Source organism: Pistacia vera, unplaced genomic scaffold, assembly GCF_008641045.1.
Source record: "Pistacia vera cultivar Batoury unplaced genomic scaffold, PisVer_v2 Contig127, whole genome shotgun sequence".
Classification (NCBI taxonomy): domain Eukaryota; kingdom Viridiplantae; phylum Streptophyta; class Magnoliopsida; order Sapindales; family Anacardiaceae; genus Pistacia; species Pistacia vera.
Window position 1 is genome coordinate 1,112,018 of NW_022195325.1, and position 14,273 is coordinate 1,126,290.

Genomic DNA, 14,273 nt, shown 5'->3' on the forward strand with positions numbered 1-14,273 from the left:
ATTTCAGATAAGAATTGCATTATAAGCTCTCACAGTAAATACAAAAACATAGTGGACGTAGGCTATTAACCTCGCCGAACCACTTTAAAAATCTATTTGTTTTTAGTTCATTTCATTCATATTCATCGCTAATTATCACTAATCACGCATACATCGGTTCTGATCTCGACAAGGTCAATCAGATCTTGCTAGTTGATGCAGAATTCTGTACCAATATTTTGGCGCTAGAAGGAGGGCCTCTGCCAATATTTCAAAGATTTCGACAACCGCAATTTACCTGTTCCAAGACCAAAATAGTGTACACCAGATCAAAAACTACCATAAAAAATCACGAGAATGTGGAAACCACCCACCAGGAGGTGCAACAGGAGAACGTTGGACGCCGACCACCTGTGTCGCCAGCTCAGCACACCGCGAACAACCAAGGGGCAGGGATGTCAAACCATGAGAACGGCTGGTAGCGTGCCGAATGCTCCAAATTAATAACCTTACTAACCTAACTACTAAATTGCATATAGGGTAAGCAAGGGTCGATCTCACAGGGAATGATTCGATTAATTCCTATATTCTAACCAAAAACCACAACGAAAACAACAAAAAAATAAAATAAAATAAAATCCGAAACAGCAAACATGACAATGGTAATGAAAGGGGTTGTAGACAATGCAATCTAAAGTGAAACGAATAAATCTCCAATGGTAGAAAATATCATATTAAAAACAACCAGTTCTTGGTTCAAGATCCACCTAAATACACATTGGACATGAACTAACCGTAACATTATTCTATCTCGTTATTCTAGAATTATTGACCCTAGAAAACAACAAGCTCTATTACCGAATTTTCCCTTAATTGTCACTACTAAAGTAAGTTCTTCAATTAGATCCTAACCCTTGAACAAACTAGAATAAGCTCTCTAAGTTTAATTCAATGACAGCCTTAAGAATTAGGAAAATAGATCAATCCAAGCAACAATCACGCAAGACAAATCTGATAGGCTTTGTTTATTCTTAGGGATAATACTTACATATCTCAACCTTGTTTTTGATAATCCGAAAATCTCTTAACTTGCTTAGTGAACTAATGTTTCAAACTAAGACTACAGAAACATGAAAATTTTGCCATCCACACCATTATAGAAAGTTAAATTACATACCATGTCACATGAACTGAATTGAGTCCCAAAACTCAGAGTGTGACATTCGAGATTTCGCAGATTAACCTGAGAAATGACAGGACAATAAATTATGTATTAGTGAATATTAAAAAAAAAGTCTAATCACATATGAGAACAGTAAATGACTGGACCCTATATTTTCCGAAGAGGAATAGAAAACTACAAATCAACACTTCTTTTCCCATGTCAAAAAGGCAAAACCGAATTATTATTTTTCTAGGGCATTGATATTTTTTTTTTTTTTTGTTAATCCAGTAATTGTCTCTCCCACAACTCAAACACAAAACCTCTAGTATACTAACCCCAATTGGTAAAGAGCTTGTCATCCACCACAGGGGAGAGGTGGCATTGACATTTTTTACATTAAGCATACAAAAGAAAAGGCGAAAAATGCAGAAAAAGGCAGAAAAAGGAAATATTGAACTGAATATTCAGAACCAGTTTATCAATATTTTATTAATTGTCTAAATGCCATATCAATTCTGCATAGAATCTTCCTACAGCATGAAGCTCTTCGATGAGTAGACTCTACGCTAATGCATAAAATCTCAGGCATTTATGATATGAAATATGCATCCCACATGCGACACAGACAATTTAACATACTAGAATGATAGAAGCTTACCACCACAGCTATTCCGTTTTGCTGAATTTAGGTATAGAAACGAGTCTTACCAATTGCCCTTCTGATCCTACACATAAGAAACCATTGAATCAACTGACTGGAAAAATACAAAATAATTTTTTTCTAGAAAAGTAACAAGTATTTCAGCCAATTGTAAATGAGAGTTGAGAAAGTACCTTGAGCAGTGGGTATCATATTATCCATATTACCAACAAAGTAAACATGAGACAGCTCCAATCATGAATGGATCCCTCATGAAAAGGGTAACATCCTGAAAGATAATGATAACAATGGAAATTCAACACAAGCTCATCAAACAAAATCATATCTCATTCAGATTTTTCTTTAAAAAATATACCTACTTATTGAAACCATCTTCTGTCCAGCGTAGTAAATCTTCTAGGAAATGTTTTGAATAGACAACAAGCAAATTTACAATCAAAAGAACTCATGAAGCATTTTAATTTTTACCAGAGTATTAGTGCCGTTGGTGCCAAGCCTCACTTCAATGTCCTTTCCATAAATCAAGCTGATCCTTCGCCTCTGAGTATTTCTAGATCATCTATGTTCTGACCTGACTTTCCAAGAAATCTGGAAACAAGACACGTTCAGTTATAGATCTAATTGTGAGATGCCTCAATATATTAATATGATGAAATCACACCTGATATGTCAAGCTCAAACAATGAGGATAGTACACGACCTAAACGTGTAAATCTGCAGACCCAGGAAAAGCATCTGTCAAGGCCTGAAAGAAAAAGGTTTTAGATTAAAACAAAAAATAACCTTATTTATGATGAAAAACATGTTCAATGAGGACTAGTAAACCTGCTGAGGTAAGAAAAGTTCGCTGGATCATTCCTCCAGGCATGATATCCAAGACACCTGCAGCGATCTAAAAGCACATAAATAAATCAACCATGATGAGATGATCATTAGAAGCTAAGTTAAAGTTACTCATCAAACTATGATAACAACCTGAGTTAACAGATCTTAGCTCTTGGATTGGACAAATGGCTTGTATTGCTTTTGATGCCAAATTCTGCAAAAGTGGCCATCAGGAGAATTTTGTTGTCATATGTAGGTACATAGATGGGCAAGATATACATCCAACACATGGAAACTTTGAAAAATTAGAAATTAGAACCAGTACATTTAGAAGTCCATGTATTTCAACTGAGTTTCCAGCAATTACGACATGAACTCTGTGCTGCAATATCTGTGTTGCTGCTTAATCGGAAAAAAAAAAAAAAAATGTACCCAGTCAACAAAAAGGGTCACATGTCACAATGAGCAGTACAGGCTCGATCAAATAGAAAGGAAAATATTCAAAAACCTTTTCATCTCCCAGATGTCCGTTATATGATCAACAAGAAGCTGAAACTGAAGGGATTAGGTGCTGCTGCCAATACTCAACCCTGACACAAGAACAACATACTTGTCTTCTCCTGTGCATGTCAACATCAACCACTTTGAACACAGATGAGCCAGGTCTATAGACTTAACTTAAGTAATTTCAAATAAGATACTATAAAAGAAACAAAAAAAGGGGTCTGCACAAGCCAAATTTTAAATCACATTTTCAGTAACTTCGTAAGTTAATATGATAAAAAATGATAAGGTCCAAACCCTTTCAAACTAAACAATAAGCAAGAAAATTTTAATGACTAACAGAAACTGAGCAACAAAAGACTTAGAAGAATAGTTTCAAAATTTCATAAAACATCAGACCATCCTGCTGGACCTTATAATGAAAAAAGTTGGGTCACTTCTTATTGGTTAGCAGGTTCAATATATAACTAATAATTGATGAATTTCTGGATGGAAAAACATTCAGAGAAGAATGTCTGTAACAACAAAGAGTGCCCAATTATATTTTACTGCAGGGTAGAAACATCGGAATAACAAGCATAAATAGTCGCAAACATACTGATTTAAGTGGTAACTCTATCTGGGGTCTAGGCCAGCTTCTAAGATCTCTAGGACCAGAAATCACCAGCACCAGTTTCCTTTCCATGTAAAGCAGCACAAGGCCTATCAAATGTATCATGTGAACGCATACCAGCCATCATTCATAGAGATAACATTCATATATCATTCAGTTAAAAAATTATTTATAAAAAACAAGATTAAAAATAATTTACAAAAGTTGCCCACAACTCCAACCAGCACACTCCATCCACACCAAACCTAATCCTGGTTGGATGCATCTGCCTATCCCGTACAGTCTTGTAAGATGATAACAGCAACAGGTCATGCCCTAGATAAGAAATACTTAGACATTACTTTCAAAACTCATTTTTAGACTCAGATGAGTACTTCCAATGCTAAAAAAATTCAAAAGGAGGATGCTAAATAATTCATAACCTCTCAAAAATAATGAACCTGACCTCATTTGCAATCAGTCAACTAGGATCACCTAATTCAAGACAAACCACAATCTCTTATCACAACAATTTCACTTCATATGAAAAACTGCTCATTACACAGCCCTGTTACATATGCTGAAGGCAAAAGCATAGTCCCACGAGTTACCCCACTCTCATCTTCCAAAACAGATATCATCGGGATGCATAAAATTATGAGGCTTAACAAGTGAGGTTGCAGATCTCTATAATTTCAAAAATACTCACAAAAGTTGGAAACAACGAAAGAAATAAAAATGAAACCCATTTGTTATCAGTCATGATACCTCCTTCGAGTACTCGTCAAGAATCAATGTGTTGAGTTCATATGCTTGTAAAGGGTCCCAACATGATGCATTCCTTGCCTCCTTCCAGTTCTAATACTGTACAAACTGAACACAGGTAACCTAGAAAATACATCTTTTCCATTCTCAATCAAAACCCATCAGATACCACCATAATCAAAATTAGTAAATTTTATCAATTAAACCCCTGAATGCCAAGCTTTCAAAGGCACCACAGTCAACAAAATCCCTCTTTCAAAAACACAATACAAACAAAGAAATAGGATTAACCAAAGCCATAGTCCAAAGTCATCATCTCAACATAAAGATCTATGTCACTTTGCATTCATATTAAATTCAGGTGTCACATTAAACTCATATCAACATCTGAAGTCTAAATTACCCAAATTAATCACACAATACTGTATGATAAACCCATACAACCTCAGTACTAGAAACCCTAAAACCTAACTACTCAAAATCACTGAAAATACACTATCCTTTAATAACAGAGATTGCAAACAAGTATAAGTACATCCCCACATAAAATAAAAACCCAAAGCAACAATCAACCACAACAAGTACCAACTTAAACTAATCCAACTGAACCGAAACAACTGAACATGACTAAACTAAATAACAAACTATATAAAAAAAAAAAACTGCCAACCCAGATGCCTAATCTTCCAAAAACTAACAACAGCATCAATAACAACTAAATGTATACTCAAAAGTACAACTTAAATAAAACCCTCCTGAATTGGAGTACATATATACATAATTTAAACTAAAATGCAAAAAACCCAGATTCCAAATCTTATAAAATGCTAAAAAAAAAAAAAAATAACAGAAACTAATCACACTCAAAAAGTTAAACTTAAACCCCCTAAATTAGTGTGCAAAAAACCATATTTAAACTAATAAACAAAAAAAACCCACAAAACCCCAGATGCAAATCTTACAAAAAGCTAAAAGCAAGCGTTAACTCAACAAATTATGAGAAAAATATACAGTTTACAGAGCAAGAAACAAATGTACCTGGCAAACTGGGTTTCCAATTGGGAACAAGAGAGTAAAGTAGAGTTCTCATCAATTGCAACGAGCAAGTAAATTTGGCTGTATTGCTGGCCCTATACGTCCTTTTCGTATTTCAAACGTCTCATCCTGAGAACGAAAACCAAAAAAAAAAAAAAAAAAAAAAAAAAAGAGCCCGAAACAAAAAAAACAAAAACAATTAAGTTGTTAGAGAAAATAGTAGAGAGAAGCACCAGAGAGGATAAGTAGACTGCTTTCTTGTAGAAGAGCTTCTTCTCCATCGATTCCCATGGCTTCTGTGGCTGGCGGAAAATTAAAAGATGTGGTCGTGACTTGTGTTATTTGCTCCTTCCTCGCTGCTTGACAAAAACAACCTCGTGCCTGAACTTGACTAACCTTCTCAATGGTTCCCAGAAGCGACTTATTCTTGAAATCTCTACCTCTGAGCACCGGAGACCTCCCAATCCCGAGCTGGCGGAGCAACGCGGACCGTCTCGTGGCAGCCGGAGGAAGCAGCCATTTCCTCTCCACTAAACTTCCATTACCATTAAAGTTCTCACAGAACTCACTTTCTCTTCTTCCTCCGCCTCGCTTTCGCCTTTTTGACAACCTCACGAGCTCCTTCTTCGCCTTGCCTTCATCCCCCACTTCAGCAAACTTCCTCAGCAACTCATCCGATGATTTTTTCGTCACATGTTGAACTTTGTTAGCAGCAAGAGGAGGAGAAGAAGCAGTAGCAGAGACAGTAGAAGTAGAAGAATCCATTTTGGTTCAGAGATTGAATGAGATTGAACAAGAGGGTGAGAGGAGAAATTTGGAAGATGAATTTATGTAAGAGTTTGAGTTGTTGGGTAGTGAAGAATGGACCGTTGGGGAGGGAAGAGTTGAATTATTAATTTAAATTATGGAACACAGAAATATAGCCGTTAAGGAAATCATGGAGGTAACAGGGGTTCGAGCAGGCGTGAGAATGTAAGAATATAAAAGTTGGCATGTGAGTTAATGAATGGGAGGCTCCCCCATGTTGGTGCTGACAGAGTGTTGGCCAAAATTTTGGATCTCGTTAAGGATTTAGTCTATTAGATTTTGTTTTTAAGCTTAATAGTTAATACAAAGGGATTATGAGTTAGCATCCAATGTATATAAAAATATGCAATAAGAATGTGCCATGTCAACACGCGTTCTCATTAGCGGGTTGTGCTTCAATAGCACAAAAATCCTTTCTTAAGGCATCGAGATAATAGGGTTTAATTTCAATTGGGTTTTTTACTGTTTTAAAACCTAACCTGGATCGGTCGGTTTAACCAGTTTAACCAGGACTCAGAAGCTTCACTAGGCCAGGTAACCCTAGAATTTAAGATGATGATCGACAAATAATTGAAGGTCGGGATGTTAGGGTTTTTGAAGAGAAAGTGACAGTGAGTGCAATGGTGACAATGTTTCCAGTGAGTGAATCGACCGGAAATCGAAAAAAATTTACCGTTGCAACACCCGGCTTTTGCTGGCAATTGGCAAGGCTAAAGAGAGTAGGGTGAGATAGGTTTTGGTCAGGAGGAAGAGGGGATTATTTTCGGGGTGATGGGAAAGGTGTCGGTGAGATCTAGCCTGGAATGTGGACGCCAACATTGGTGAGATCTAGCCAAAATTGAATCGATTTCGACCAGATCTTAGGTAGATTTTCTAGGGAATGGGCTCAAAGGACGATTAGGATTGCACTTGGAGTGTCGTCACAGCCAACCAGTCACCGACTGATTTGTATTTAAGGTGTGTTTGCTAAATTTCAAACGTATAGGGACTTAAATGATTTTGAGGGTATATTTGCTGAATTTTAAAAGTTTTGTCACCCAATTTGACTGCCGGTCAAACCGATCAACCCGGGACCCAACAACTTTGTTGGGTTTCACTCCAAGTTGGTTATTAAAACATTGAGGTTTTTGTTTCAAGCTTAGGGCATGAAATTGATGTACTTATTTGTAAAAGCCTAACATTTGTTTTTTGGTCCGCCACTGCTTACATGGTCCAGTCAAGTCCAGGACCATGATTCAAGAGTCCATGTGACTATGTGAGGGGTAAGTCAGAACTGGTACAATTTAAGAAGAATGTGACCTTGCACCTGAGTTAAGCATTTACGGGCATTGTTAATGTTATCTAACAAGGCAGGTTGGTTACCGTACCTCAGTTCTTCATTCATTTCCTACAGAGTTCTGAGATAGAGAAAATCAAAGAACTTGAAAAACAAATATAAGGTTGACATTTTGCCATCAATTATCTGAGCCTTAGCATAGGTAACACTCTTACAGAAGTATCCCAGAATTCTCAAGCTAAATAACATAAAGATCTAATTTTACTAATTGATAAGAAATCTACAAGCAAACATTACATTATGCCTCTGAATTTGGTTCATTCGCCTTCATGTTAAACGGAATGTCCTCCTGTGTATGGTTCGCCGATTCAATAAAACTTGTGACTCAAAGTGAAGGCGTATCAAAATTCTCGCACCTGAAATTTGGGTGATATCAAGAGAAGTGATCATTTAGACAGCGATGGATCTGCTCTCAGGGCAAGTAATATTGGATACAGGTTAAAATCATAACACTATCAACATTTACAGAGTACCTAACGGTCTACACTAAGACTTTGACCTTTGAATAAGAATCATCTAAATGGGTTTAAGTTGAATCTCAAGATGGCTTTAAAATGGAAACACGGCAACACAAGAAAGTTGGTAAAGTTAATATTTCAGCATTCTGTGGTCCTGAATCATTTAATACAATCCTTGCTGATTCGGCGAGAACTAACAGCATTTTGATGTTGTCAACCTAATGTAACTCTCTTCTTCCCGGGTATTTTAAACCAAATCTGATAGGCTTTGTTTATTTCTTAGGGATAATACTTACAATATCTCAACCTTTGTTTTTGATAATCCAGAAAATCGTCCCAACTTGCTTAGTGAACTAATGTTTCAAACTAAGACTAACAGAAAATTACAGATGAAAATTTTGCCATCCACACCATTAATAGAAAGTTAAATTACATACCATGTCACTATGAACTGAATTGAGTCCCAAAACTCAGAGTGTGACATTCGAGATTTCGCAGATTAACCTGAGAAATGACAGGACAATAAATTTATGTATTTAAGGTGAATATTTAAAAATAAAAAAGTCTAATCACATATGAGAACAGTAAATGACTGGACCCTATAATTTCCGAAGAGTAATAGAAAACTACAAATAACCACTTCTTTTCCCATGTCAAAAAAGGCAAAACTGAATTAATTACTTTTCTAGGGCATTGATATTTTTTTTTTTTTTTTTGTTAATCCAGTAATTGTCTCTCACACGACTCAAACACAAAACCTCTATGTATATCTAACCCCAATTGGTAAAGAGCTTGTCATCCAACCACAAGGGGAGAGGTGGCATTGATATTTTTTAACATTAAGCATACAAAAGAAAAGGCCAAAAATGCAGAAAAAGGCAGAAAAAGGAAATATTGAACTTGAATATTCAGAACCAGTTTATCAATAATTTTATCAATTGTCTAAAATGCATCATATCAATTTTGCATAGAATCTTCCTACAGCTATGAAGCTCTTCGATGAGTAGACTCTACAGCTAATGCATAAAATCTCAGGCATTTATGATATGAAATATGCACATCCACATGCAGACACAGACAATTTAACATACTAGAGATGATAGAAAAGCTTACCACCACAGCTATTCCAGTTTTGCTGAATTTAGGTATAGAAACGAGTCTTACCAATTGCCCTTCTGATCCTACACATAAGTAACCACTGAATCAACTTACTGGAAAAATATCAAAATAATTTTTTTCTAGAAAAGTAACAAGTATTTCAGCCAATTGTAAATGAGAGTATGAGAAAGTACCCTTGAGTAAGTGAGTATCATATTTATCCATATTACCAGCAAAGTAAACATGAGGACAGCTCTCAATCATGAATGGATCCCTATCAGTGAAAGGGTAACATCCTGAAAGATAATGATATCAATGGAAATTCAATCACAAGCTCATCAAAACTAAAATCATATCTCATTCAGGGATTTTTCTTTAAAAAATATACCTACTTATTGAAACCATCTTCTGTCCAGCATAGTAAATCTTCTAAGGAAATGTTTTGAATAAAGCAAGCAAATTTTACAATCAAAAGAACTCATGAAGCATATTTTAATTTTTACCAAGAGTATTAGGTGCCGTTGGTGCCAGATGCCTCCACTTCAATGTCCTTTCCATAAATTCAAGCTGATCCTTCGCCTCTGAGTATTTCTGAAGATCATCTATGTTCTGACCTGATGTTCCAAGAAATCTGGAAACAAGACACTGTCAGTATAGATCTAATTGTGAGATGCACTCACATATATTAATATGATGAAATCTTACCTAATATTGTCAAGCTCAAAGCAATGAGGATTAGTACACGACCTAAACGTGTTATATGCTGCAGACCCAGGGAAAAGGCATCTGTTCAAGGCCTGAAAGAAAAAGGATTTTAGAAGTAAAACAAAAAATAACCTTATTATTATGATGAAAAAACATGTTCAATGAGGACTAGTAAACCTGCTGAGGTAAAGAAAAGTTCGCTGGATCATTAACTCCAGGCATGATATCCAAAGGGACACCTGCAGCGATCTAAAAGCACATAAATAAGTAAATCAACCATGATGAGATGATCATTAGAAGCTAAGTTAAAGTTACTCATCAAACTATTGATAACAACCTGAGTTAACAGGATATCTAGCTCTTGGATTGGATCAGAATGGCTTGATTGATCTTTTGATGCCAAATTCTGCAAAAGTGGCCATCAAGGAGAATTTTGTTGTCATATGTAGGTACATAGATGGGCAAGATATACATCCAACACATGGAAACTTTGAAAAATTAGAAATTTAGAACCAGTACATTTAGAAGTCCATGAGGTATTTCAACTGAGTTTCCAGCAATTACGACATGAACTATCTGTGCTGCAATATCTTGTTGCTGCTTAATCGGAAAAAAAAAAAAAAAAATGTACCCAGTCAACAAAAAGGGTCACATGTCACAAATTGAGCAGTACAAGGGCTCGATCAAATAGAAAGGAAAATATTCAAAAACCTTTTCATCTCCCAGATGTCCTGTTATATGATCAACAAGAAGCTGAAACTGAAGGGGATTAGATGTGCTGCTGCCAATACTCAACCCTGACACAAGAACAACATACTTGTCTTCTCCTGTGCATGTCAACATCAACCACTTTGAGACAACAGATGAATACAGATGAGCCAGGTCTATAGACTTAACTTAAGTAATTTCAAATAAGATACATAAAAAAAGAAACAAAAAAAGGGGTCTGGCACAAGCCAAATTTTAAATCAACATTTTCAGGTAACTTCGTAAGTTAATATGATAAAAAATGATGAGGTCCAAACCCTTTCTAACTAAACAATAAGCAAGAAAATTTTTAATGACTATACAGAAACTGAGCAACAAAAGACTTAAGAAGAATAGTTTCAAAATTTCATAAAACATCAGACCATCCTGATGGACCTTATAATGAAAAAAGTTGGGTCACTTCTTATTGGTTAGCAGGTTCAATATATAACTAATAAATATGATGAATTTCTGGATTGGAAAACATTCAGAGAAGAATGTCTGTAAACAACAAAGAAGTGCCCAATTATACATTTTACTGCAGGGTAGAAACATCAGGAATAACAAGCGGATAGAAATAGTCGCAAACATACTTGATTTAAGTGGTAACTCTATCTGGGGTGCTAGGCCAGCTTCTAAGATCTCTAGGACCAAGAAATCACCAGCACCAGTTTCCTTTCCATGTAAAGCGACAACAAGGCCTATCAAATGTATCATGTGAACGCAATACCAGCCATCATTCATAGAGATAACATTCATATATCATTCAGTTAAAAAAATTATATTTATATAGAAAAACCAAGATTAAAAAATAAATGTTACAAAAGTTGCCCACACAACTCCAACCAGCACACTCCATCCACACCAGAACCTAATCCTGGGTTGGATGGCATCTGCCTATTCCGTACAGTCTTGTAGATAGATGATAACAGCATACAGGTCATTGCCCTAGATAGAAAATACTTAGACAATTACTTTTCCAAAACTCATTTTTAGACTCAGATGAGTAATTCCAATGCTAAAAATAATTCAAAAGGAGGGATGCTAAATAATTTCATAACCTCTCAAAAATAACTGAACCTGACCTCATTTGCAATCAGTCAACTAGGATCACCTAATTCAAGACAAACCACAATCTCATTATCACAACAATTTCATTCTTCATTATGAAAAACTGCTCATTACACAGACCTGTTACATATGCTGAAGGCAAAAGCATAGTCCCACTGAGTTTAACCCTTCCACTCTCATCTTCCAAAACTAGATGATCATCGGGATGCATAAAATTATGAGGCTTAACAAGTGGAGTTGCAGATCTCTATAAATTTCAAAATGAAAATCTCACAAAAGTTGGAAACAATGAAAGAAAATAAAAATGAAACCCATTTGTTATCAGTCATGATACCTCCTTCGAGTACTCGTCAAGAATCGAAGGTTTGAGTTTCATATGCTTGTAAAGGGTCCCAACAATGATGCATTCCTTGCCTCCTTCCAGTTCTAATACTGTACAAACTGAAACAGAGGTAAACCTAGAAAATAACAATCTTTTCCATTCTCAAATCAAAACCTCATCAGATTACCACCATAATCAAAATTTGTAAATTTTATTCAAATTAAACACTCTGAATGCCAATGCTTTCAAAGGCACCACAGTCAACAAAATAATCCCTCTTTCAAAAACACAATAATCAAACAAAGAAATAGGATTAACCAAAGCCATTAGTCACAAAGTCATCATCTCAAACATAAAGATCTATGTCACTTTGCATTCATATATAAATTCATGTGTCACATTAAACTCATATCAACATCTGGAAGTCTAAATTACCCAAATTAATCACACAATACATGTATGATAAACCCATACAACCTCAGTATCTAGAAACCCTAAAACCTAACTACTTCAAAATCAACTGAAAATTACACTATCCTTTAATTAAACAGAGATTAGCAAGACAAGTAAAAGTACATCCCCACATAAAATAAAAACCCAAAGCAACTAAATCAACACACAACAAGTAGCCAACTTAAACTTAATCCCAACTGAACCAGAAACAACTGAACATGATCTAAACTAAATAACAAACTATATAAAAAAAAAAAACTGCCGACACCCAGATGCCTAATCTTCCAAAAACTAACAAGCAGCATCAATAACAACTAAATGTATACTCAAAAAGTAAGCAACTTAAATTAAAACCCTCCTGAATTGGAGTACATATATACATAATTTAAACTAAAATGCAAAAAACCCAGATTCCAAATCTTATAAAATGCTAAAAAAAAAAAAAAATAACAGAAACTAAATCAACACTCAAAAAGTTAAACTTAAACCCTCCTAAATTAGTGTGCAAAAAACCATAATTTAAACTAATAAACAAAAAAAACCCACAAAACCCCAGATGCCAAATCTTACAAAAAGCTAAAAGCAAGCGTTAACTCAACAAATTATAAGAAAGATATACAGTTTACAGAGCAAGAAACAAAATATGTACCTGGCAAACTGGGTTTCCAATTGGGAACAAGAGAGTAAAGTAGAGTTCTCATCAAGTGCAAACGAGCAAAGTAAATTTGGCTGTATTGCTGGCCTCTATACGTCTCTTTTCGTATTTCAAACGTCTCATCCTGCGAACGAAAACCATAAAAAATCACCAAAAAAAAAAAAAAATTTGAGCCCAGACAACAAAAAACAAAAATAATTAAGTTGTTAAAATGAAAATTTTGAGTGAAGAGAGAAGCACCAGAGAGAGATAAGTAGACTGCTTTCTCTGTAGAAGAGCTTCTTCTCCATCGATTCCCATGGCTTCTGTGGCTGGCGGGAAAATTAGAAAGAGAGTGTGTCGTGACTTTGTGTTATTTGCTCCTTCCTCGATGGGCTTTTAACAAAATAATAATAATAATAATTTACTTATTTTAACAAAAAAAATTCTGAGGTTTAAGAAATAATAATTTATTTTTAAAGTTTATAAATTAAAAAATATTCTTATATTTTTAAGTGATAAATAAACAGTAAGAAGATAATTTGCTAATATTTAATAACTCGTAACATTATAAATTTTAATGATCCATTATCGACAGATGAATTTTTGTTATTAACTATTATACTTCAAAGGATTAATGTCATTAATTTTTTTTTAAAACGTGTTTAAAATTTCATTTTTAAAGTTAAAATAACCATAAGATTATTAAAAAAAAAAGTTAGTGTGTCAGAATTATACACTAGTTTTTAAAATTGTTTATAAAATTATATTTTACAAAATTGATATATTTACGAAGATATTATTGAAAAAATTTATAAAGAAAATGTTGTCTATGGTTTTTCCGCCAAGCTCGGGCTAACTCGAAGATATAGCTCGACCTAGATTGAGCTCGACAACTATGATTGATCGACCTAGCATAAGCTCGTCGAGTTGTAGCTCGACCCAGCATAAGCTAGTCGCGAACAATTTGAGAAATCATTCAATCAATCCTCATATTACTTCACATCCTAAATATTGTGGGAATGACTGGATCAACAGTTATTATTGCGCAATCACAACACCCAATTGTGAGGATATCAGAATTATGATTCGAATCAATTGTAATCCCCTTAATTT

General features: G+C 34.9%; 1 protein-coding gene and 1 pseudogene across 2 annotated transcripts; both read right to left on the reverse strand.

Annotated features, from left to right (window-relative positions):
- Nucleotides 1–250: 250 nt before the first annotated feature.
- LOC116121671 lies at nucleotides 251–6,291 on the reverse strand (annotated as a pseudogene).
- A 1,463-nt stretch (nucleotides 6,292–7,754) lies between these two features.
- On the reverse strand, nucleotides 7,755–13,540 carry LOC116121625 (DNA polymerase delta small subunit-like). Of its 2 annotated transcripts, XM_031407565.1 has the most exons (15): nucleotides 13,419–13,540; nucleotides 13,173–13,302; nucleotides 12,083–12,189; nucleotides 11,869–11,995; nucleotides 11,271–11,378; nucleotides 10,642–10,757; nucleotides 10,450–10,527; nucleotides 10,268–10,336; nucleotides 10,108–10,179; nucleotides 9,931–10,022; nucleotides 9,729–9,856; nucleotides 9,420–9,521; nucleotides 9,241–9,308; nucleotides 8,565–8,631; nucleotides 7,755–8,025 (listed from the first exon to the last, which is right to left on the reverse strand). In XM_031407565.1, exons 1-14 carry the CDS (start codon nucleotides 13,476–13,478, stop codon nucleotides 8,572–8,574), a joined length of 1,317 nt encoding a protein of 438 aa, XP_031263425.1. In that variant the 5' UTR covers nucleotides 13,479–13,540; the 3' UTR covers nucleotides 7,755–8,025; nucleotides 8,565–8,571. The 2 variants fall into 2 exon arrangements, with proteins under 2 accessions (XP_031263425.1, XP_031263427.1); XM_031407567.1 differs by lacking the exons at nucleotides 11,869–11,995; nucleotides 12,083–12,189.
- Between the last annotated feature and the right edge of the window lie 733 nt (nucleotides 13,541–14,273).

Bases quoted from the DNA above. Each gene is read 5' to 3' on its own strand.
- LOC116121625 (XM_031407565.1), bottom strand. From the start codon at position 13,478: ATGGGAATCGATGGAGAAGAAGCTCTTCTACAGAGAAAGCAGTCTACT. The intron at 12,190-13,172 runs GTACATATTTTG...CCTCTGTTTCAG, and splicing joins TTGGAAACCCAGTTTGCCAG to TTTGTACAGTATTAGAACTG. The intron at 10,758-11,270 runs GTATGTTTGCGA...TGACATGCACAG, and splicing joins AGAGTTACCACTTAAATCAA to GAGAAGACAAGTATGTTGTT.